General features: G+C 45.7%; 1 protein-coding gene across 3 annotated transcripts in view; it reads left to right on the top strand.

Moving 5' to 3' along the window:
- Window positions 1–25,607, top strand: part of drc7 (dynein regulatory complex subunit 7) — a 76,889-nt gene that overhangs the window by 5,201 nt on the left and 46,081 nt on the right. For 2 of the 3 annotated variants that reach the window (XM_088359792.1, XM_088359783.1), the window contains exons 4-9: window positions 7,106–7,231; window positions 16,232–16,426; window positions 16,488–16,619; window positions 16,683–16,901; window positions 21,531–21,656; window positions 23,289–23,367. In XM_088359792.1, coding sequence (XP_088215918.1) covers window positions 7,106–7,231; window positions 16,232–16,426; window positions 16,488–16,619; window positions 16,683–16,901; window positions 21,531–21,656; window positions 23,289–23,367 — 877 coding nt within the window. Of the gene's footprint in view, window positions 1–7,105; window positions 7,232–7,394; window positions 7,751–12,324; window positions 13,846–16,231; window positions 16,427–16,487; window positions 16,620–16,682; window positions 16,902–21,530; window positions 21,657–23,288; window positions 23,368–25,607 lie in introns of those variants that run through there. The other variant, XM_088359797.1, reaches the window with a different exon arrangement.

Raw genomic sequence — 25,607 nt, 5'->3', positions numbered from 1 at the left:
AGCGAATGTCCTAATCAGCGGGTAACACGGGACAGGTGGTGGCGATCAGCGCCGATTGACATGCGCAATTCCGTATGGGCGATGCGCTCCCCCGAGGTCTAGCACGGAGGGCACGTCAACCGGCCAGCAGGGCAAGAGCAGAGACGTGACACAGCCACGCATGAAGGAAAAATGCACCACTGTGCAGAAAGAGTCAGGACAGCGACAATGAGTGCTCATAGCGTGTGCGTCTGAGCAATGTGTTTCACTGAGGACCGTCCAGGAATCGAGACAGCGGCCATGAGCGCTGAGCCTCTGAGCAGTGTGCGTCACTGTAGACGTGACTTTAGTTCAACCGCAGGAGGCGGCATCTGAGGGAAGAAGCATCAACCGGTGCAGAAAGAGTCGGGACACGTGACATTATCACGTTTGTTCTTTGATTTACTGTAAATGCACAGAAGTGTGGGGATGGTTATTAAGGGAATGGGAAAGGTTAACTTAGGGTAAAAGTATTGGGGAGGTTTGAAAAAGGTTTAATATTGTGTACTAGACCACAATGCAACAGGAGATTCATACGCAACGTGACTCACTTTGGTTTTGCTATGCATGATGTACCCCGGGTTAACGTAATGTGGTATTTCTACAAATGGACACTTTGCATTGCTTGGCAAGGAAAACCACTCTTCTAATTGATTTGCATTACACCCATGCCCCCTAGCGGCCAACTAGAAACACTACATGTTGACATTTTTAATACACTGTATTCCATCTATCCATCCATCTTCTTCCGCTTATCCGGGGTCGGGTCACGGGGGCAGCAGCTTTAGAGGGACTCCCAGACTTCCCTCTCCCCAGCCACTTCGTCCAGTTTATCTAATCCCAAGGCGTTCCCAGGCCAGTTGAGAGACATAATCTCTCCAGCGCGTCCTGGGTCATCCACAGGGTCTATCTATTACAGGACATCCTCGGAAGGCGTCCAGGAGGCATCCTGGTGAGGTGCCTGAGCCACCTCATCTGGCTCCTCTCAACGTGGAGGAGCAGCGGCTCTACTCCGAGTCTCTCCCGGATGACCAAAGTTCTCACCCTATCTCTAAGGGAGAGCCCGGACACCTTGCGGAGGAAACTAATTTTGGCCGCTTGTATCCAGGATCTTGTTCTTTCGGTCACGACCCATAGCTCGTGACCATAGGTGAGGGTAGTAGCGTAGATTGATCGGTAAATTGAGAGCTTTGACTTTTGGCTCAGATCTTTCTTCACCACGACGGACCGGTACAGAGTCCGCATTACAGCCGACACTGCACCAATCCGCCTGTCGATCTCATGCTCCATCCTGCCCTCGCTCGTGAACAAGACCCTAAGATACTTGAACTCCTCCACTTGGGGCAGGATCTCATCCCCGATCTGGAGAGGGCATTTCACCCTTTTCCGACTGAGGACCATGGACTCCGATTTGGAGGTGCTGATCCTCATCCTGACCGCTTCACATTCGACTGCGAACCGCTCCAGTGAGAGTTGTCTACAAAAAAGCAGAGATGCAATGCCGAGGTCCCCAAACCGGACACCCTCAACACCTCGGCTGCGCCTAGAAATTCTGTCCATAAAAGTTATGAACAGAATCTGTAACAAAGGGCATCCTTGGCGGAGTCCAACCCTCACTGGGAACGAATCCGATTTACTGCTGGGAATGCGGACCAAACTCTGGCATCGACGATACAACCCTTATCAGTTGATTCGGCATCCCATACTCCCGAAGCACCCTCCACAGAATCTCCCGAGGGACACGGTCGAACGCTTTCTCCAAGTCCACAAAACACATGTGGACTGGTTGAGCGAACTCCCATGCGCCCTAGAGAATTCTGCCGAGGGTATGGAGCTGGTCCACTGTTCCATGGCCAGGACGAAAACCACACTGCTCCTCCTGAATCCGAGATTCGACCTCCTGACGGACCCTCCTCTCCAGCACCCCTGAATAGACCTTACTGAGGAGTGTGATTCCTCTGTAGTTGGAACACACCCTCCGGTTCCCTTTCTTTAAGACGGGAACCACCACCCCAGTCTGCCAATCCAAAGGCACCGTCCCCGATGTCCACGCAATGTTGTAGAGGCGTGTCAGCCAGGACAGCCCCACAACATCCAGAACCTTTAAAAACTCATCCACCCCTGGGGCCTTGCCTCCAAGGAGTTTTTTTAACTGCCTCAGTGACTTCGACCCCAGAGATTGGAGAGTCCACCTCAGAGTCTCAAGGCACTGCTTCCACAAGGGAAGGCGTGTCAGTGGAATTGAGGAGGTCTTCGAAGTATTCTCCCCACCGACTCACGACGTCCCGAGTCGAGGTCAGCATCACGCCATCTCCACTATCATTTTCCATGACCTCGCCAAACTCCTCCCACGCCCTGGCTTTTGCCTCAGCAACCGCCGAAGCTGCGTTCCACTTGGCCATCTGGTACCCGTTGGCTGCCACCAGAGTCCCACAGGCCAAAACGGCCCAATAGGACTCCTTCAGCTTGATGGCATCCCTTACCGCCGGTGTCCACCAGCGGGTTCGGGGATTGCCTCCACGACAGGCAGCGACCACCTTACGGCCACAGCCCCGGTCAGCTGCCTCAACAATGGAGGCAGGGAACATGGTCCACTCGGACTCAATGTCCTCCGCCTCCTCCGGGACATGGGAAAAGCTCTGCCGGAGGTGGGAGTTGAAGCTCTTCCTGACAGGGGATTCTGCCAGTCGTTCCCAGCAGACCCTCACTGTACGTTTGGGTCTGCCAGGTTGGACCGACATCTTCCCCACCATCGGAGCCAATTCACCACCAGTTGGTGATCAGTTGACAGCTCTGCTCCTCTCTTCACCCGAGTGTCCAAAACATGCGGCCGCAGATCCGATGACACGACTACAAAGTCGATCATCGAACTGCGGCCGAGGGTGTCCTGGTGCCAAGTTCACACATGGACACCCTTATGTTTGAACACGGTGTTCATTATTGACAATCCGTATCGAGCACAGAAGTCCAATAATAGAACACCGCTCGGGTTCAGAACAGGGGGGTCATTCCTCCTAATCACTCCCTTCTAGGTCTCACTGTTATTGCCCACGTGACCATTGAAGTCACCCAGTAGAACGATGGAGTCCCCAGAAGGAGCGCTCTCCAGCACTTCTTCCAAGGACTCCAAAAAGGGTGGGTACTCTGAGCTGCCATTTGGTGCACAGACACAAACAACATTCAGGACCTGTCCCCCCACCTAAAGGTGGAGGGAGGCTACCCTCGCGTTCACTGGGGTGAACCCCAATGGGAAGGTGCCCAGCCAGGGGGGAAATAAGTATACTCACACCTGCTCGACGCCTGTCTCCGTGGGCAACTCCAGAGTGGAAGAGAGTCCAGCCCCTCTCGTGAGGGCTTGTACCAGAACCCAAACTGTGTGTGGAGGCAAGTCCGACTATGTCCAGTTGGAACTTTTCTGCCTCGCACACCAGCTCGGGCTCCGTTCCAGCCAGAGAGGTGACATTCCATGTCCAAAGAGCCAGCCTCTGCAGCCGGGGATCGGACCGCCAAGGTACCCGCCGCCCAGTTCACCATGCACCTGACCCCTTTGGCCCCTCCCACAGGTGGTGAGCCCATGGGAAAGGGGACCCACGTTTTCTTTTCGGGCTGTGCCCGGCCGGCCGGGCCTCATGGGCAAAGGCCTGGCCACCAGACGCTCGCCTTCAAACCCCACCTCCATGCCTGGCTCCAGAGGGGGGCCCCGGTGACCCGCGTCCGCGCGAGCGAAAACAAAGTCCAGATATTGTTTTCTTCATAAGGGGTTCTTTTGAGACGTTCTTGGTCTGGCCCCTCACCTAGGACCCTTTTGTCATGGGTGACCCTACCAGGGGCATGAAGGCCCAGACAACATGGCTCCTAGGATCATTGGGTCACGCAAAGCCCTCCACCACGATAAGGTGACAACTCACGGAAGGGTAATACACTGTATTAAAATTTCTAAGTAATACAATGTTTCTACTTTGCGGATTTTTGTTTTTTTGCGGGTGGTTCTGGAATTCATCTTCCGCGATAAACAAGGGATTACTGTAAAGGTTTGAAAAGGCAAAAATAAAACTCTTTTTGTTTTCTGTTTTACTCAAAGTAATAGGGCAAAACGTGTGACTTTTGGGATAATCCGGCACGCATTATTTGCTTTCACGTTTCTACTCACAAACTACAAAACTACAAACCCTGTTGTGTATGCGATGTCATAATAAGTATAATAACCTCCTGAGACCCAGGGGAAAAAAACTCTTTTGAATTTATTACCGTAATTTCAGGTGTATAAGCCGCGACCTTTTTTCCCAAATTTTGAACCCTGCGGCTTATAGTCAGGTGTGGCTTATATAAGATTTTTTTTGCGATTTTTGTGATGACTTGATCACTTTTACTCTTAACACTATTATATACTGTATAAGCTACAAAACAAACTGACAAATAACTCGTTTTCAAATCAGACGAGTAAAAACTGGTCAAACATTTTTTAAAAAGATATTAAAAGTGAAGACAATTTGCAGGTCTAGTAATGACACACGAATTTGATGCACAATTTGTCTTCGTGGGCCACATAGAATGATGTGGCGGGCCGTATCTGGCCCCCAGGTCTTGAGTTTGACACCTGTGCTCGAAACCCTTTCTCTTACTCTGCCATGTGACTCAGAGATTACACAAAGCAGTGGCGCTGTTTGGACCATCTGCATTGTATTAAAACCCAATCAATCAGCATTTAAATTCAATTCTTCTGACATTTTGCTCACCAAAAACAAGTTGCAATGAATGTGAACCTTTCATGCATTTTATTCAGAAGGTTACTTTGAACCCTGAGGCTTAAATGGCGGCGCGGCGTAGTTATGGATTTTTACGGCCAGCCGAAGAAGAGATAATGCGCCGAAGAAGACGTGCTAGTTTGTGTTTGCAACATTTCGCGCATCACGCAGAACGTGATCAAGACGGACATTACTGAAAGGAAGCTTTTATACACAAACCGTCATTATGGGGGACAAAAGAAATGCATATGATGCCGCTTTTAAGCTAAAGGCAGTCGATGTTGATGACATTGTGTTGCGGCACCCTTTTCTTTATTTCGTGGTCCCGTCTACTCTGGAGCTATACGTGTCGCTCGCTAGTTTAATGTAATTTAGCGCTTCGTGCATGAATAAGATTAGCATGAACAGACCCTCATCATGGAAAATGCTAGAAGAAATGGATAAAAACAACGACGAAAGAGATACTGAGAAAGTGTGTGGCGAAGGATATCTAACGCTATTCCAATCGGAAATTGAGGAGGAAGACTTCGACGATTTCAGTGCACAGGAGGAAGATGAAGACGATGAAGCTCTTTTTTTTTACTTTTACTTTAACCAGCCCTGTTAGTGTTGTGCTATCGTGTTGCTGCTGTGTTACCGCCGCGTCTCAGTGACTTTTACCGGTATGTTTTATTTAATCAAACCCTATTAGTGCTGTGTTACTTCCGTGTTGCTGCGGTATTACTGCCGCGTCACAGGCAGTGTTTGGAAAGAAATGTTAAGGTATGTTATTAAAACTTTAAAAAAGCTTTCTGTGTCCAGTATTTCTTTAATAACTCACGTGCACACTTCCGTGTTCCCGCGGTACTACTGCTGCGTCACAGGCAATGTTTAGAAAGTCATGTTAAAGCATGTTATTCAAACTTCAAAAAGGCTTGCTGTGTACTATCTTTCTTTGTAAAAAACTGGTGTGCACGTGCGCTTTATAGTCTGGTGTGGCTTATGTGAGAAAAAAACTAAAATATCGCCAAATTTTAGCTGGTGCGGCTTATACACCCGTGCGGCTTATACACCGGAAATACGGTATTCATTTTTTTTTTTACACCACATAGTTAGTTCTTTGGGGTAAAGAAACATTACTACAATAGAAAAATGTCAAAACATGCTTTTATTTATTTTTCACAACATGTCTTTTGGAGAGGATGTTGGCACGGTTATGGCAAATGCGAAACTCACATTTGTGGCATGTGCAGTCGTATGCAAATGTTTGGGCAACCCTGATCATTTTCATGATTTTCCTTTCTAAATCATTGGTTGTTCGGATCAGCAAATATAGCAGTTGTTCAGTTAAATATATCATATAGCAGAAAAACAGTGATATTTGAGAAGTGAAATGAACTTTATAGGATTTACAGAAAGTGTGCAATCATTACTTGAACTTAAAAGTAGGAGATACGGACCAAAATCATACGTCTTCTACAGAGGACAAAAATAAATTGCTGGGTCTTAAGGTTACGCCATTAATAGCCCCGCGAGGGAAACCTAACTACAATGTGGCCCGCAACAAAAATAAGTTTGACACCCCTGTTATATATAGTATAGGCTACACAACAAACTGATGACTAACTAGTTTTGAAATCACATGAGTACAAACTGTTCAAATTTCTAAAAGATGAATGGTAATAAGAATTGCTACAAAAATCTCTATTTTTCAAAAGGGAAGATAATTTGCAATTTTAGTATTGTCACAAAGTCGATGCACAATTTGTCTTTGTGGGCTAAATATAGTAATTACACTGCGGACCAGAGTTTGACACCCCTGCGTTAGCTGAAGCAATATCCCAGTGTTTCAGAGGGCTTCATTTTGCCCATCACTATTTTCCAGGTCTGTAGTTGGGTTATTGTGTCCACCTGTTCTCTTCAGCCTGGTAGGCCCCTTGTGTCTTCCAACCACATTCTTTAGCTACTTGTGTGTGCATTCCAAATAACATACATTTGTCCAGTTGTTGTTTCTTGTAGGGTTTAGTGTTGTTTCCCAGTGTTTCTTTGTTACTTTGAGTTTGGATTTTTTTTTGTCTCAATTTTGTATTTTGATCTCACCCTAGGAACTATAGTTTTTGTATATAAATTTTATTCAGTCAGCCCTCTACTCCTCCCTTGATTCACCTTCCGTCCTGGATTTGGGGCCTCAAGCCTGCCACAACCCTAAAATAACCATGGCGACAATTCTCAGACACCACCCATAATCCTGATTGTAAATCTGTAGCTCTGTCTGATTCCTCCGTGTGTGTGTGTGTGTGTGTGTGTGTGTGTGTGTGTGTGTGTGTGTGTGTGTGTGCGCGCGCGCGCGCGTGTGTTTTTAGAAGTTTGTGTCGACTACTCTGCGCCCCACCATGACAAGCCATCCCGAGCTGCTCAGTTGGGATGGATGTGCTTCGTTTGTGGCTGACTTCCTGTCTCCGAATCCCTTGGAGCCACCTGGAGAGCTTGTGAGTGATGTACTGAATGAGCTATTAACAACTCATGAATGTACACACCACGCGGACGTAAAGGTGGTAGATCTTTCTGTTTAAGGAGTCTTTGCTTTGCATAAAACAACTGACGGTCTGTGATGAGCTTGTACCAAGAACGATGGTAGCGGAGAAAAGTTTGGCACTCATAAATGTCAGCAGGAGGACATTCTCTCCCATTCAGCGCTATCCACACTTTGGTGATCTTCCTGGATGTGTCCCTCCTTAATTTAGTTATAATGTGTTCTTGCTGCATTATTCCAAATGTGCACGCTAGATTGTGAGCTGAATCAAGCAACAAAGAACGTCGTCATGGAGGGCGACATCATCTTTGTTTGCGCTGAAACCGCGTCATTGCCATAAAAACGATGCGCTGATTGGGCAGAACTATGTCACATTAGCATTAATGGTTCAGCGATCAAACGAAATAATTCCACTAATATAGTCGAATTGCTAAAGAACAGCAGGATTTTTTTGTGGAAACTTTATACGAACAAGGTATCTTTATAATATTTCACAATATTTAAAAGATTGTATTTCCCAGGTCTTGGAACAAAACATCCCGATATAAATGTATATAGTCATATAGTCTAAAATAATCACACATGGAAACGGGGATAAGTTGCATATTCATTTTGTATATTTTCATTAAAATTGCATGACAATTCAAACCATTTTGAATGGAAAACACACTATTGTTTATTGAAGATCTAGTGAGAATCATGGGTCCTCTCAAAGCTGCTACCATTGCTCTATGCTAAGAAAACAAAAGTGACTCCCCTGTTTATGTTCACATTTGCACTTTAATCACAATCAGAATCAGCTTCATTGGCCAAGTTTGTGCATGCCAAACAAGGAATTTGACTTCGGTTGATCTCAGCCTCTGTACAACATTTAAGTGACTAACAACATTCAGGTGACTGACAAGGTTTAAGTAGCAAGAACAGGATATTATTGCCCAGTGATGTCTCTGAGACTCTATGAGTGGTGTGAGTTCATCAATGCGACAGCCTGGGGAAAGAAGCGGTGTCTGTGTCTGCTGGTTTTGACGTACAGCGCTCTGTGACGCCGTCCGGAGGGGAGTAGTTCGAACAGACTGTGACCTGGGTGAGAAGGGTCTGTAGAGATGTTACTTGCACGTTTCCTGGTCCTGGACAGGTACAAATCCTGGATAGATGGGAGGTTGGTCCCGATTATCTTTTCCGCAGTCCTGATTGTCCGTTACAGTCTGTGCTTGTCTTGTTTGGTGGCTGATCCAAACCAGACAGTGATGGAGGTGCAGAGGATGGACTGGATGATGGCAGTGTAGAAGGTCTTCAGCAGCTCCTGTGGTGGGTTGAACTTCCTGAGCTGTCTCCGAAAGTACAGCCTCTGCTGGGCCTTCTTCCGGACAGAGTCTATGTGGCTGGTCCATTTCAGGTCCCGAGAGATTGTGGATCCCAGGAACCTGAAGGTGTCTGTGGAGGGAATAGCATTATTGAGGATAGTGAGGGGTGGAAGTGGTGAAGGGTCTTTCCTGAAGTCCACTGTCACAGAAGAGTTGCCTGAGGAGCAATCGTTGGTGTAGAGAGAGAAGAGCAGTGGAGAGAGGATGCACCCCTCGGGGGCGCCAGTGCTGGTGGGCCGGGTGTCGGATGTGATGGTCCCCAGCCTCACATGCTGTCTCCTGTTGGTCAGGAAGCTGGTGATCCACTGACAGGTGGAGGCAGGCACCGCGAGCTGGATGAGCTTCTGTTGGAGGATGTCAGGAGCGATGGTGTTGAACGCCAAGCTGAAGTCCACAAACAGGATCCTGGCGTACGTCCCTGGGGTGTCTAGGTGGTGCAGGATGTAGTGCAGTCCCATGTTGACCGCATCGTCTACCGACCTATTTGCCCGGTAGGCAAACTGCAGGGGGTCGAGTAGGGGGCCCGTGATGTCCTTCAGGTGGTTCATTACTAACCTCTCAAAGGATTTCATGACCACAGATGTCAGAGCAACAGGTCTATAATCATTCAAACCTGTGATGGTGGGCTTTCTGGCCACCGGTACGATGGTGGAGCTTTTGAAGCACAAGGGCACCTCATACAGCTCCAGGGAACGGTTGAAGATCCGTGCAAAAGTGGGTGCCAGTTGTTCAGCTCAGACTCAGGCAGGAGGGGGACACGCCGTCTGGGCCTGGTGCATTCCTGACCTTTTGTCTCCGTAACATCTGACACACCTCCTCCTCACGTATCTGAAGTGTGGGCGCGGCTCTGAAAGAGAGAGAGGTGGTCAGGGGTCGGGAACCTTTTGGGCGGACAGAGCCATAAATGCCTATTTTTAAAAAAATAATTTCCCGTGAGAGCCATACCATTTTAAAAAAACAATAGGCTAAATACAATTAAATGCATGTATTTTAATTAAGACCAACGGTTTTTTGAGTGTACTTATGTATTCTTTTCAATAATATTTTCATATTGAAGCCTAGAAAAAAAAAAACCTCACCATTAATGAGACTTCTGGGGCTGCATCATTTTGCTGATGGCTTTTTAGTCCAGTTGATATGTGGTGAAGTTGAGCAGGCGTTGAGGCTCTCATCAGTCATAATGGCCCGATCGTGAACGGTTCTTGCTGACAGAGGCATGTCTTTTGTCCATTTGAGTATCTTTTCTTTATCCGTGAAGTTGTTAAAAGGTTCATTAGCGACTATCCTGCCCTCCGGATATGTTGAATATCCGAAGACAGTAAGCTCAACCACTTTCACTCATCAAGACTCTGAAGGCCAGGTTGAAGGTTGACTCCAGGTTTAATAAAAAGGGAAAGGGTGAAACTGGGAGAATACAAACCACATTGTATAATCAGTCATACAAACCAAATGAATTAAATCGATATGAAATCTCAATCATGCTTTTATCCTATCGTCTAACATCACAGAAAACTATCATTTCAGAACTCAAAAGATCTATTTCGATCCATAATAACTTAAAGATACATCAACGATGCCTTGTATAACACAAAATGTAGGTAATAGATTTGCCGAACTGCAGGAGAGAATAGAACAAGCAGCGTACTCTTTAAACACTGTGGTGAAACATGCCCTTACTTCCTGATTCTAGTCACGTGACCTACTCTAACTTAACACTGATCACAGACTACAAATACATGAAAGACATGACAGCCACATCAAGCGTAAATGTTGAAATACTCGCCATCAGTGAATGGCTTTCCGTTCCTCACAATTGTTAATGCGCCAGCAAAACTAACTGGATTAAAGTCACCTTGTCTGGTCCATACACGGAGTTGCTGTTGACTAGCTTGGACCTTCCTCTGGAGCTCTTCACATGCTTTCTTTCTGCTGTCCCCAGCTGGGTATTTGGTTGCAAATGTAGCATGTCGTGTCTCAAAGTGACGCTTTATATTGGAGCGTTTCATGGATGCAATTTTGTCATTGCATATGAGGCACATAGCAGAGCCTCCTCTCTCCACAAATGCAAATTCTTTGGTCCACTCACTCTGAAATGTTCGGTAATCGTCATCTTTTTTTCTCTTCGCCATATTTTTTACTTGCCTGGCACACACCAACTAGCTAGCTGAAATTTTAAATAAACCAGATAGAATTTTAACTCTCACGACCCCGTAGGCACCGTATTGTCCAATGAGAATCGCGCTTTTTTTGTCCGACCTGGCGTCACCCTTCTGTACACCGAAGGGCAGCTGGGATTGGCTGATATGACGCAACCGTGGATTTCAGCAGTAGAAAACAGATGGGATGGATTGCAAACGTGATCATATTTTATATTTTGAAAGCTAATTTAACATTTTGATTTCAGTAGGTCTATTTTTTACTTTGATTATATAACAAAATTATTTATGACTTTAATTGTGTAAACAAATGTCAGATTTGTTCGCGAGCCAGACGCAGTCACCAAAAGAGCCATATCTAGCTCGCGAGCCATAGGTTCCCGACCCCTGGAGTAGGTGATAATGACAATGGAGCTGTGAACAGAGGGGTTGTGGGGGGAGGTGTGTATGTTGATTGTGATGCAGGAGGTCCTGTTGTGTGGGTGGACCGTTCAAACCTGCAGTAAAACCTCTTTAGCTGGTTTGCAAGCCTGGGTTCTCCACAGGACGGGGGTTTCTTGAAGGCCGTTTTACTCTGCAGGCCTTTCCACACTGTTGAGGGATCAGGATTGGCAGAGAGGTGTCTTTCCAGGCTCTCCCCATAGCACCTCTTGGCTTTCCTGATCTCTCGGTTCAGTGTGTTCCTGGTCTGCCTGTACAGGTCCCGGTCCCCACTCCTGTAGGCCTCCTCCTTGGCTTTGCGCAGCATCCTGAGGTTTGTTGTAAACCACGGTTTGTTGTTGTTGTATGTGCAGAAGTTAAAAAGTACACACAAGTTAAAAAGCTAGATCATTCATTTTCCTGCAGTCTAGGCATTGTTTTATATGAAGGCGGCACAGTGTAGCACTGGTTAGCACTAGGCGTGCAATGTATAGATCAGTGGTCTGCAACCCCCGGGCTGCAGACCGGTACCGATCCATGGATCATTTGGTACCGGGCCGCAAAAGAAAGAATAAATAACTTTCATTATTTTACAACTCGGTGACGTGTAATAACATTAATCATGTTATGTTGTTGGCACGATGTTATGAGGATGCTGCAAGTAAAGTTGCATAGAATACACAGTGGATTCATGTTTATTATTATATTATACTGTGGTGTTTGCATACATTATCCCCCCATGGAACTCACGATTGAAGGCTGAGTGGAGATGGTTGTGTTTATGTGGTAATGCACTTCTGTTGTTGTTCTGCTATATGATTGGCTGGATAGACAGTATGATGACGTTAAGGATTGTGGTTGATCTGTTTTGCAGAGATGGGATTGTAGTTCAAACACTTCTTCGCAAAAATTGTGATGTCATCAAACACCAGTCTGTGAAAATATTGTCTGACAGTAATGTGGTCGGAAGGTTGGGGACCACTGATATAGATACAGTACGGTCTGTACCTTAGATTTGCCCCATGGCTTTTGGTTCGGTTTTATTATGCATTTTCGTACGGACAGATAACACTTTTTTCATTGAAATACTACTTCATTTTTCTTTTCAGATGCATTTTTAAACGTGGGATTATCCATCCATCCATCCATCCATCCATCCATCCATCCATCCATCCATCCATCCATCCATCCATCCATCCATCCATCCATCCATCCATCCATCCATCGAGGGGGCAGCAGCTTTAGGAGGGGAACACAGACTTACCTCTCCCCAGCCACTTGGTACAGCTCATCCCTGGGGATCCCAAGACGTTCTCAGGCCAGCCGAGAAACATAGTCTCTCCAGGGTGTCCTGGGTCGTCCTCTGCGTCTCCAGCCGGTGGGACATGCCCGGAACACCTCCCTGGGGAGGCGTCCAGGAGGCATTCTAATGAGATGCCCGAGCCACTTTATCTGGCTTCCCTCAACATGGAGGAGCAGTGGCTCGACTCCGAGTCCCTCATGGATGACCGAGCTTCTCACCCTTCTAAGGGAGATCTTGGACAGCGGGGGAAACTCATATCGGCCGCTTGTATCTGGGATCTTTTTCTTTCGGTCATGACCCATAGCTCGTGACCATAGGTGAGGGTAGGAGCGTAGCTCGACCGGTAAATCGAAAAATCGTCACCACAACGGACCAGTACAGAGTCTGCATCACAGCAGATGCCGCACCAATCTGCCTGTCGATCTCACGCTCATTTCTGCCCTTGCTCGTGACCCCAACATATTTGAATGCCTCCGCTTGGGGCAGCCTCTCATCCCCGACCCGGAGAGGGCATTCCACTTGTTTCTGATAGAGAACCGTGGTCTCAGATTTGGAGGTGCTGACTTTCAGCCCAAGTTGGCTGTGAACCGCTCCAGCGAGATCTAGAGATCACGGCTTGAAGAAGCCAACAGCACCACACCGTCTCCAAAAACCAGTGATGCGATGCTGAGGTCACCAAACCGGACACCCTCAACGCCTCGGCTGCGCCTAGAAATTCTGTCCATAAAAGTTATGAACAGAATGGGTGACAACAGGAAATGAATTCGTCTTATGGCCGGGAATGCGGACTAAACTCTGGCATCGGTGATACAGGGACCGGAATGGTTCGGCACCCCGTACTCCCGAAGCACCTTCCACAAAACTCCCCGAGGCACACGATCGAAGGCATTCTCCAGGTCCACAAAACACATGCAGACTGGTTGAGCGAACCCGAGGATCCTGCCGTGGGTATATAGAGCTGGTCCATTGTTTCACGGCTGGGCGAAAACCACATTGCTCCTCCTGTATCTGAGATTTGACCTCCCGACGGGAGGTTCCCCCTCCTGAGACGCCGGATGGTGGACCAGAATTTCCTTGAAGCCATCCGGAGGTCATTCTCCATTGCCTCGCAAACTCCCCCCTCACCCGGGTTTTCGCCTCAGCAACTGCCGAAGCTGTGTTCCGCTTCTTCAGCTGCCTCCGAAGTCACGCCTGTAACCCAATTTAAGCACCAATAATTTGTACCCGGATAATTTGCACTCACTGATTGTCGTTTTTGATGGATGCGGTTCTGGGGTGGCTCTGCAGTCAGTTTGCCAAACCAAAATGGAAGGAGTTGGCAGGAAAGGTTCGTGGAAAAATTAAAAATAATGCAAAAACAGAGAAAAGGCTCGTCAGGGGAGCCCTCAAGCAATGTCGGACTGGTGTTTTACACCCGACTGTTGAAGTGTCGCTGGGGTCTTGGGGGGGACCTAATCCACGCTGCTCCATTGAAATAACATTAATTTGAACCAAAAGTAGTTAAGTATAAATCACAGTCCTATCTTTGGTACAGTGATCCTTTGTTTATCGTGAATAATAGGTTCCAAGACCACCCACAATGGGTGAAAATCCACGATGTTGAGAAAATATATTGTTACAATGGCCACACAAGACTTTTATGAACCTTTATTGTATTTTTAAAAACGTTATTGTATTTTTAAAGGCTTTTTTCGTATTTTTTAACACTTTTGTAAACATTTTGAAGTCAAACTGAGTAGCAGAGTCCCAGCTGGCAGCAACAAATAGGAAAACGTCCGACTATAAAGCGTGTGCCGCGGCACAAGGAGAAACAAAACCGCGCTAGGTGGAAACTCGGGAACAGAACCCCGCTCGACGGAAACTCGGGAACAGAGCCTCCCTCAGCGGAAACTCGGGAACAGAGCCGCCCTCGGCGGAAACTCGGGAACAGAACCGCGCTTGGCGGAAACTTAGGAACAGAACCGCGTTCAGCGGAAACTCGGAAGTGCAAGCCGCGTGCAGTGGCAAGAGTAAGAGCCGCACACACGGCGGCATACAGGAAGACGGAGCCGCGCACAATGGGAGGAGTCGAGTATGTTGCAGCTGTGGGAGCGGGGTCGGGTGATGATTGCGGGTTCGGCACTCCTGGCAAGAAGTCTGGCGACGCCGCGGGTCCGGCGACGTTGGGGTGGGGCCCGATGGCAGCCACAAGTCTGATGGCGCTGGGACGCACTCCAACGGCGGCCACAGGTCTGGCACCGCTGGGACGAGGTCCGACGGCGGTCACGGGTCCGGCGCCGCTGGGACGAGGTCCGACGGCGGCCACGAGTCCGGCGCAGCTGGAACGAGGTCCGGCGACGGCCGCGGGTCCGGCGAGGCTGGGGTGGATCCCGATGGCGCACGTGGGTCCGGCATCACGTCTACGGAAGCTGGTGGCGAGGGTTGGTCCAGGCGCTGGTCGCGAAGTGGTCTGATTGTTCTGTCACGTGCAGGAATGGAGCAGGGCGACCAAATGCAGGTTGGACCAGGGTTTATTGAGGGAAAAGGGAGTTGGAAGGGAGGATGCCGGGAACAAACCAACAGGAGCGGGCAACCTGATATGACTTGCAGACACATAGACTAAACTAACTGAAACAGAGAGACAAAGAAACAAAAAGGACAAAGAGACAAGAGACGAGAATAATCCGACGGGAGTGAGAGGTAGACAGGACTTAAATACACGACAGGTAACGACAGGCAGGCGACTGTGATTACACTGATTGTGGGCAAACAAAGGAGGGGAGGGGCGAATACACAGAGACACGGACAGAAACCATGACAACATAGACACATAGTAGGACAACCGGGGACGAGTCGTGACACTACTGGCAGTCCTGCCCTCCTCGTCTTCTTTAAACTTTGTGTGAGCCTGTGTTGCATTTGGTTGTCCTGCCTCATTTGTGACAAAACGTTTTGTCCATTGCGATGTGCCAAATGTTGGTCCAACACCACAGGGGGTAGGGATCGGTCACATTTGGCCGACGGTAGATTGGTCTATCTCGGCCTTAACATGAACTCAATCATGAAAAAGGACCAGCAATTGATGTATGACCTATAATTGGCGAGGAAGCGTGGCCAATCGCAATAGCTTTTGAGAAGGTTCTTTACATCGCCAATAGCGGTCATTGAGTCAGTCCTGTGTTCATATATCACATTCTGGCTGAGACCAAATCTGACTGCAACTGACAGTTAAGATTGCCAAAAAAGATAAACTGTTTCCCCTACCCACTCTTGATGACTTTCATGCTGCAAGAACCAAGGCAAAATTCTCTCTGATCTCTACATCCTGGTCATCACCTCTCCTTCCCTCGGGTAGGCCCTATCAAACTATGCACAAAAAATAACAGACATTTAAATATCTCTTGCTAAACTCCCTAAACATTTTACTCAAAATTCCCTGTTGGCATTTTACAAATGTTTGCCAAATGTGCACATGCCTTTGTGACAGTATGACCCGATTAATTATTGTAGCGTCGACCCTCTACGACACCGTGAGTTTAATGTATCGATTTTGAACTCGGACTGGGAAGTTTGATTGTTAAACTCAGCAAGGAAAATATGTGTTCAGCCCCTTTCATCGTGAAACGTGTGAGCGTTAAGACCTCTCATCAGGAAAAAGTAGCCGCGTTGAGAACATTCCCCTGGAAAACTGGACGTTGAACCCTTTCATTGTAAAATTGTGTGTGTCTGTGCAGCCCAGATTCTTGTTCTCTGCCACTTCAGTGTTGCGAAGTCAGACAGCAACATGTTTCGAGTATGCCTCCGTACTGTGCAGTCTGCTCCTGGGTGCCAACTATGACGCTTACTGTGTAAGTGGCTACGCTAGCAAAGAGATGTGTCTGGTCGACCAAAGACTGCAAGAGTGCCCTTTGTTGGACACCCAGGAAAAGGTAGGAAAGTTGGCCAATCAGTGTTTGCATAATCATACAAGTTCTTGTTGGTGTGGTGCAGGCCGCAGCTTCTGACTTGCCGGTTGATAGTGAGCCTGCTGTGAGATTTCAGCGTGAGCCAAAGAGTCGTTTCTTGACACAACAGGCCAAGAAGAAACAGGAAGAGGCAGACGCCAAAGCCAAGCAACAAGAGGTAAAATAAAAACAGATTTCAGTGTCCCTTAGCTTGTGTGCTAACAATGTTTGACCCAAGTAGGAGGTTCTGCAGCCACCTGATGACCCCCTGCAGGGTTTGCGGGTTCACTGTTGGGTCCTGGTGTTGGCTGGGTGCCGCAGCGTCGAGGACAATTTCTTTGTTGACCCAATGACAGGAAGAAGCTACAGCACCACGTATGAGCATTTTCTGGGTGTAGAGAGTGTGTGGAACAACCTTAACTACTACGTCAACATGCAGGACTGCAAGGACGGCTGTGCTGTGAGTGTCAAAAACCTTTATGACTGCAATTCAATCATTTTGAATGGGTTAAAAAGTCCAAAATAGTTTTCAAGAATCCATCATTTTGAATATTATTTTTTTACTGGAAAGCCCTGGAAAAGTGCCACAATCAACCAAAAGCCATAAAATGTGTTTGTTTTCATCCTTCCAAGCATGTTCTGTACAATGATGGCTAAACAAGAGGCTATCCCAGCTGACTTTGACAGTCCGCTCAGAGCTTCTCTGCTACCAGGTGATAGTGACGGTGACAGGTGATACTACCTGCGAGCGATCCTCACTGCCTTGTGGGTAGCATGGGAATGCCTAAAGCGGGGGTGAGCAAATATTTTGACTTGCGGGCCGAATTGGGTTCTAAATTTTGACCGGGGGGTCGAACCAGGAGCAGCTGTTTGTAGTGTTTGAGTGAAGTAATATAAACGACATGTGAAGGTCATTGCATAAAAGGTTTTGGCCTTTAGTAGGTAGTAAAGCATGGATATTCAAAAAACGCTTTTTGAAAACAAATGCATTTATTAACAGTATTAAAAAATATATTTCATCCAAAAACTAGTATCAGTGATTCTCACTAAATACGACACTGTTATTATGAATAACAGTTTCCATCACTTCAGTGCCTGCAGGTCAGATTTAATAAAATATGTTTATTTTATCAGGTGAAATCACATCAAACGACAAACATTCTGACCAAATGCGTACGTCATCATGAAGAATCAGTGAAACAACACAGTAAACCCTCGTTTATCGCGGATAATTGGTTCCAAGACTACCTGCAACAGATGAAAATCCACGAAGTAGTGTCAACCTCTCATTTTTAACATACATACATTTTTGTGTATCAATAAATGTATATTAAACTATATACATTTTAGCATTAGAACATTAAATAATAGTTTCAAATATGTAAATACTATATTAATAGTATAAATGACACAGAAAATAATTATAAATAATATAAATATAAATATGATACGTGTGTGTGCGTGCGTGTGTGTGTGTGTGTGTGTGTGTGTGTGCGTGTGCGTGTGTGACACGTAGATGTAGCTAAAGTATACATACTGTAAATATGTTTTTAGAACTCTTTTATTATTATTAAAAAAATATAACAAGGTACAATACTGTAAATATGTTTTTAGAACTCTTAAGATTATAACTTTTTTATAACAAGGTACAAGTGTACGTACTGCAATTGTGTGGGCACTCCCTGCCTTCGGCTGGCGTGCGGGCAATTTTCATGCCATAATTCCTCAATTTAGAATTTTTATTTTAAATGTTTGAAATTTTTTTTTTTTGGGGGGGTGAATCCGCGATGTACTGAATGTGTGGGCTGTGATGTCAGCATTCTCGAAATTCGCGCACTGAGCTTTCAGATACAGTTTTACGCCAAAGCCACCTACAAACCTGCCACTGGAATCCATCCATCTATCCATCCATTTTCTGTACCGCTTTGTCCCCCAAGGGGGTCACGGGTGTGCTGGAGCCTATCCCAGCCGTCATTGGGCAGTAGGCAGGGGACACCCTGAATCGGTTGCCAGCCAATCGCAGGGCACACAGAGACAAACAACCATCCGCACTCACCGTCACACCTCGGGGCAATTTGGAGTGCTCAATCTACCATACCTACATGTTTACATGGTACATGTTTTCTGGGATGTGGGAGGAAACTGTAGTGCCCGGAGAAATTCATGCGGGCACGGGGAGAACATGCACACTCCACACAGGGAGGGCCGGAGGTGGAATCGAACCCGCACTCTCCTAACTGTGAGGCGGACGTGCTAACCAGTGCCCCACCGAGCCGCCCTCCCCTGGAATCCTTCAATTAAAATGAGTGGCCCAAGCAAAAGAAAGGTGGACACTGAGTGCCGAGTGTTAAAAAAGAGTGGACAATTTGACTCAACCTATGTGTGTGAGCAGACGTTCAGCCACATGAACGTCAGTCAACAAAGCCCGTCACAGATCTAGGCTAACGGACCAGCACCTCGGCTCTATCGTAAGAATTGCCACAACAAATTTTACTCTAGACCAGGGGTGGGCAAACTTTTCGACTTGCGGGCCGATTTGGGTTCTAAATTTTGACCGGGTTGCGAAACCAGGAGCAGATGGATGTAGTGTTTGTGTGACGCAATATAAACGATATTATTAAATATTTTATTAATGCTATTAAAAAATGCATTTGTTTTCAAAAAGCTTTTTTTGGATATCTATGCTTTACTACATACTAAAGACCAATTTTTATATTACTTCACACAAACACTACATCCAGCTCCTTCTGGTTCGATCCCCCGGTCAAAATTTAGAACCCAATTCGGCCCACAAGTCAGAAGGTTTGCCCACCCCTGCACTAGGCAGTGACAGCTAGTAGGGGCCCTGTTTTTTTTCTCCGATGAATTGATGTTGCATGTCTAAAAGTTCAGTCATTTTGTCATTGACAAAAGGGCCAATGTCACCACTATTCTGGGCGCTCCTTGCAGCTTGGAGCCCTCGGCAACTTGGCGAGTATGCCTCCCCCATTGCAGAGTCTCTGATCATACCATAGTATCGCACTTTCTCCAGGTGTAGTATGCCAGTAAATTTAGTTGTCTAGGTCACAGTGTCTGGCTTCCACAGTCTTAATATTGTCTCCAATTACAATTCCATCCATAACTTGGAGACTGCATGGAGACATTGTAACTTGGAAAAAAGAGACCCTAAATAGTACATCTTCTAGTTTGGGTTCAAACATAAAGCCATACACCACTGAATACCACTTAAATATGTCACACCAAAAATCTGTGTGGAGACTGCAAGAAAGGGGTGTAACCTCAGAAAGAGGCATAGGGGCTTGAAAGGGGCTTCAATTTATATTTATGACATACACGTAAGAGCCTGTTGAGTATGGCAGCTATGTGCCCTGTCTACCATTGAGACTGTGGAAACACATTTAATTTCCTAAATGTAATGAGATAAGATAAGCGAGGCATTGGTATCCATGAATAGTCCTCCATTTTGCGCTTTTATTTTGAAGTTGAACCACACGGAGCGTTGTGGACCGTATGAATCACCGTTGTGGTGGGTGTCTGATTTGATTCAACTGACTCCGGTGCTACCAGTACCAAGTCTACATTCGCTTCATGATGGCCAAACACTTCATTAGAGCCACCAATGAAATGGTTATCTTCATGTTGCTCCAACGGTCCGTGGTGCAAAAAAAAAAAAAAAAAGATTGGCCACTGGACCACTGCCCTAGGAGAGTGTGCTAAGCTTGCTTTGAAGTACGATAATTTGCAAATACAAGACTGAAGTCTTTGAAGTTAGGTACAAATGGTTGAAAAAAACACATCAAACATCCAAAGACCTGAAGGCCACCCTGGAAAAGTCTGGTACCATGGACACATGCACCATACGACCCACACACTGAACCAAACACCTTCTTGAGGACAGCCTTGGTGTTGGCCGACCAGTATAGGTCAGCAGAAATGGTGGTGCCCATGAAGGTGGAGGATGTAACTCTCTCTACTGAGTCGCCATTGATGGTGAGGGGGAGGGGAGTGTTTTGGACCACCCGAAGTCCAGAATGATCTCTTTTGTTTTAGTGCACTGCAGACTCAGACAGCTGCAGGACCACGTTCCTGTAGGCTGACTCGCCTCCCCCTGAGATCAACCCCAATACTGTCAAGTATTCGGCAAACTTCACAAAGATGTTGTGGGCTGGTCTGTAGTTGGAAGTGTAGAGAAGTGGAATCAGTGCACACCCCGTGTTGAGTGTTTTGGTGGAAGAGAGGGCCGCCAAGTCCAGGGAAATGCTGGTGGATTTCAGGAGGCCCAGACCTCGTCCTGAGCCAGTGACTATGAATGGAGTCTGTGTGGAGGTAGTGCAGACCTATAAATATCTTGGAAAAACAGAGAGACTTAGGCCGGCGCTTCGGGAATACTCCCGGTTCTCCCTATGGTCAGTCCAGGCGTGGTCACTGGGGAGAAGAGTGGTGTGTTGATTGCATGTCAGTATGCTAGGCAGATAGTGGCGCACAATTGACATGAACAAGAGACAGACCGACATCAAGATGTACATTAATGGAGAAAGGAAGTTTTTATACACAACCCCTCATTATGGGGGACAAAAGAAATGCATATGATGCCGTTTTTAAGTTAAGTCGATTTGGCTCTTAACGAAGAAAATAGAGGTGCTGGATTCACTGTAGAAGTTTCTTCCGGCCACTAGAGGGCACTGGGCTATTGTTGATGACATCTGGTTGCATCACCCTTTTCAGTATTTTTGTTTCGGGTCAGTTTTAAGCACTTTAAGCTGTTGAGTCGAACTGAACATTGCCTCGGGAAGACGCCATCGGCTAGCCTCAACCTGGCTCGGAAGGCTGTTCAGAGTCCAGTGTTTTGTTTGATTTCCGGGGTTCAAAATCTTCAAATTTTTGGTTCGAACTCCGATTTGTTAGAACTTGGAGACTGTTGAAGTCAGAGGTTTCCACTGTATTCTAAAATCATTAAAAATTAATTTGAACAGAGGTGTGGGCTTATCCAGTGTACAAGTGTGAAACTAAGTTCAGCACAAATTAACATTTACATTAAAAAGTGTGTGTGCGCGTGTGTTTGTGCGGGCGCGCGCGTGTGTGTGTTCAGGAGCTGGTGTATGACCTGCATGACATCAAATTGTGGGAGCCCATCTTGTTTGGTGTCACCAGTAAAAGACAACTGAGCATCAACCTCCTCAAGAGGAAAGAGATGAAAATGATGGGCATGACTTGGGTATGTATGTATGTGTGTGTGTGTGTGTGTGTGTTTGTGTGTGTGTGTTTGTGTGTGTGTGTATGTTTGTGTGTGTGTGTGTGTGTGTGTGTGTGTGTGCATGCATGCGTGTGTGTATGCGTGTGTGTGTGTGTGGCTCATAAATGAACACGTATATCATCATCACGTATATCATGTAATCTCACAGCTGTCTGTGACAGTTAACAAGCAATTCTCTGGTTATTGTTGTTTTCAATGCTTTTCCCATACAAGATTGATTTTGCTTTCAAATATGGTTACATTCATAAATAAATAGCCCATCATTAACTCAGTTCCTCTCAAACTCTATTCAGTAAATAAATAAGGCTTTTTTTAACATTTTACTTTATTTTTCAAAGACAAACCTTTTTATTTTATGACCGCATGTAAACATTCGCACTATGACCACTTTGACCAGGGAAAGCTCCACTTGCACAAGAGTCCCCTATATTGGCAATCAAGCCCTGGATCTAATTAAATTCCAAACCATGCTCATTAATTCAAGTCCCGTATTTTTCGACCCATAAGGTGCACTTAAGACTTTAATTTTCTCAAAAACCGGAGGTGCGCCTTTTAATAAGGTGCGCCTTTTGTGTGGACCGAATCCCAATATCTATATATATATTGTTCTGTGTCTACATATATATATTGTTCTGTGGCTGCCACCACACAATATGTGGGCATAATATGTGGACCCGATGAACTAATCAGAAGGCATTACATTTTACGTTGATCAGGGCGGTAAACTAATCAGAGGACTGTACGTCCCTCCGCCGCCATTAATAAATAAACTCTCTAAATTGGCATCGACAAAGAGACATGCTTACGAGGCACAATTCAAGCTTTCCGGAGAGCCTTTCCTGTGTGTTTAATATTAGAATAAGCTACAACTGAACTCATACAACCGAACGCATAGTCTTGCTTCCATGACATTTTTTTTCTGTTTACAGTAAGTTATGTATGCAAGCGGCCAATAATGCAGCGTGCCTTGTGTGTGGATTAAGTACAGAAAAGCCCTCGCAATTGAGTCTGCACCTTTCAACCCGAAGCGCCTTGTGCGGAAAATTCTGTAAAACGTTGTGCCTCATTAGTGTATGGCTGTTCTAGACATGGCTGATTTGTGTGTGAGGCTGATTTGCGAGAAGGACCAGCTGCATTGCTAAATAAAAAGTTGTCTCATCTCCGTGGGGCCATCTGGGTGAAGATTTTGCTTTCGGTTGTGCGGTCACATCCTCCTACGTCTGTCAGGCGCAGTGTGTTCACTAACATATCTTTTGCAAGCACCCACCACCTGCAGTCACTCTGCAGTCATATTCGCACTTTAAACCCTCACCGACACCTCAGCCCTTAGCATTAAATGAAAGTGATTATAGCAAACACCACTACACTGTTACTTTGGTTATTTTTATTTATCTTAAATGGCAACTGTATAGCAAACATAAAGGTAAATCCTTTAAATGTAAAAAAAAAAGTACAATTCTTCATCATGCATGCGTGAGCAAAGACAGACATCTGAATGTGACACTCAAAAACAACAAAACACAGAGACAAGATTTAGTATAACATGAAGTAGATGGAGAGTCAGAGAGACATTGTGAACGTTTTTGTCTGAAGGAGGACGAAGAAGAAGAGGAGGACCGTGTCTTTGAGATGCCCAGATCCTGGGTCTCTTCAATCAGCATTTCCCAACAAGGTACCCAATGTCTGATTCAACTGCTCTCTCCCTTACACATTGTACTGTTTGACAATTTTGACGTGTGTTTAGCTTTTATACCACAATGACATGAGATATCTCCATTTACAATAAAGGGTGCTTCGTGCAGCAGTCAGCAACATGGGGATGATTCTGAATTTAAACCCATCAACCCAATCCCTTATCAATTCTCCAACAAGTCAGCCTTTCACCTTAAAAACATTTTCGGACTCCACTCATCCCTCACTGGCTCTTTTGCCAAGAAGCTCATCCATGTCATCATCGACTCACTTCCTGTACATGAAGCCTAGCAAGGTCCTGGAGATAGTCCATTTTGTCTGGGACTTCTTGTTGTATATACTTATAGTCTTCATTTTTGCATAGTAACAGAGGATATGCACTGACGTCACAGATCAGGGCAGCCATTATTGTTTGGATGGCAAAAAGCCTTGTCCGCTGCCACTAGACTTGTGAGGATGGCGGCCTGGGTGGGTGTCATGAGTGATTATTTCGTCCAGTTGGACCAAGAAAGTTGCAAGAGATACATTGAAAAGTTTAAAAAATTTAACATTTGTGTTGATCCGCTGTGGAAACCAAGTAAGAACGCCACCAGCTCAAACGTAGCAGGAGCTGGGACAGCAAGCGTTTGGTCCTCTGATAAGGCGACTTTTCCGCCAGTAACATATCCAGACATTTACAACTATTTGATAGATGTCCATATACCAAGGAAGACCTCAGAGCCTACAAGCGATATCGCTACCTGACTGCTGGTTATGTCCATTTCGTTGAGTCACAGCCAGTGGAGTGAAACGGAGAAGATGCCAGCCATAGCAGTACGTAACATGATAATACTATATTATAATTGTAGATATGTGAACAATTTAATTATTAGAAACTAGCAATTGGACAAACATACTGTAACGAAGCTGTGTAATTATGCATTCTTTAGGTCATGGCCGAGTAGCAGCAAGAAAAAGGGAATATCTGAGCAAAAATAATAAACTTTATTACAGGCTCTTGGCCCACAGGGTAAAAAACAAACATCGCATATATTAAAATAAATAAAGAGTACATTTCAAATGTTATGAGAGGTACTCATGCCAGCGTCCTCTGATGGTGGATGTGTACCTTGTAGCACTACATCCAGTATACCTCACAGATTAATGTTGACGTCAATAAAACAAAGTTACGTACTTCCCACAAAGTGATTTGAGCAGATGTAAGAATGGATAGTTGGCTTCCAAAGCTCGGTGCTGTTGCGGCCATGTTTCGCCCGACGAAGAGCCGCCACCCAGCTATCCTTTCTGGTCTGGTCCGCAGGGAACCGATACAGCTTCTTGGTGTCGCCTTTTTGGAAGCGATAGGCACATCCCATGGCACAGCAACTCTTCACCATGGTCAAAGTTGCACCGTAACAACTCTGCCACCGATAAAATGCCACTACACGTATCTCTAAAGTTCAATTCAGCCTTGGCCCTATTAGCATCCGCCGCTTTTTGCCACCCAAACAAACTGTCAGCCGGTCTGTGACATCACGTGCATATCCCCTATGATGTCTTGCATACAGTATATTAATTAATTATTCTTTTATTAATAGATTAATTTGTTGATTATTTTGTGAATGCATCAATCAGATTTATATCCATCCCTTTATTTAAAAACAGGTCATTATTTCAAATGAACAGTGCATAAAATTGCTCACACTAAGATATGGTGAGAGCTTTGATCCCTAACATGTCAGAAAATGGACCAAAAAGTTATCATTCTTTTCCTTAATACAATACAATATAATGCACAAATTCATTACTTTATTAATTTGTCTCCCAGTTAGAAGGCAAGTGGTAGCATTTTGGAATAGGTAGAGATGTTTGAAACCTGAGAATATTTACTGTGGTGAGGCTGAAATTCTGAGGATTTGGACTTCTAGATCATTAACCAATTACCAAAATCTTTATTAATTAATTTGATCATCGGTTTGTTATCGATTAGTCGATGGCTTGTGTTTGAGCTATGGTGCACAAGTATTAACAACTATTTTTTTATTACTGCCTGCACCTGAAAACATCAAGCTCGAGACATGCAAAATACACTGCTCAAAAAAATTAAAGGAACAGTTTTTTTATCAGGGTATGGCATGAATTCAATTAGATTTTTCTGATAAGGTTTTGGTCAGGTACGTGGCTGAGGGGGTTGTTAATCAGTTTCAGCTGCATTGGTGTTGATGGAATTAACAACAGGTG

This window comes from Syngnathus floridae, chromosome 2 (assembly GCF_059516105.1).
Source record: "Syngnathus floridae isolate MCC-2025c chromosome 2, RoL_Sflo_1.0, whole genome shotgun sequence".
Classification (NCBI taxonomy): Eukaryota; Metazoa; Chordata; class Actinopteri; order Syngnathiformes; family Syngnathidae; genus Syngnathus; species Syngnathus floridae.
This window is presented reverse-complemented; position numbering and strand designations above follow the sequence as displayed.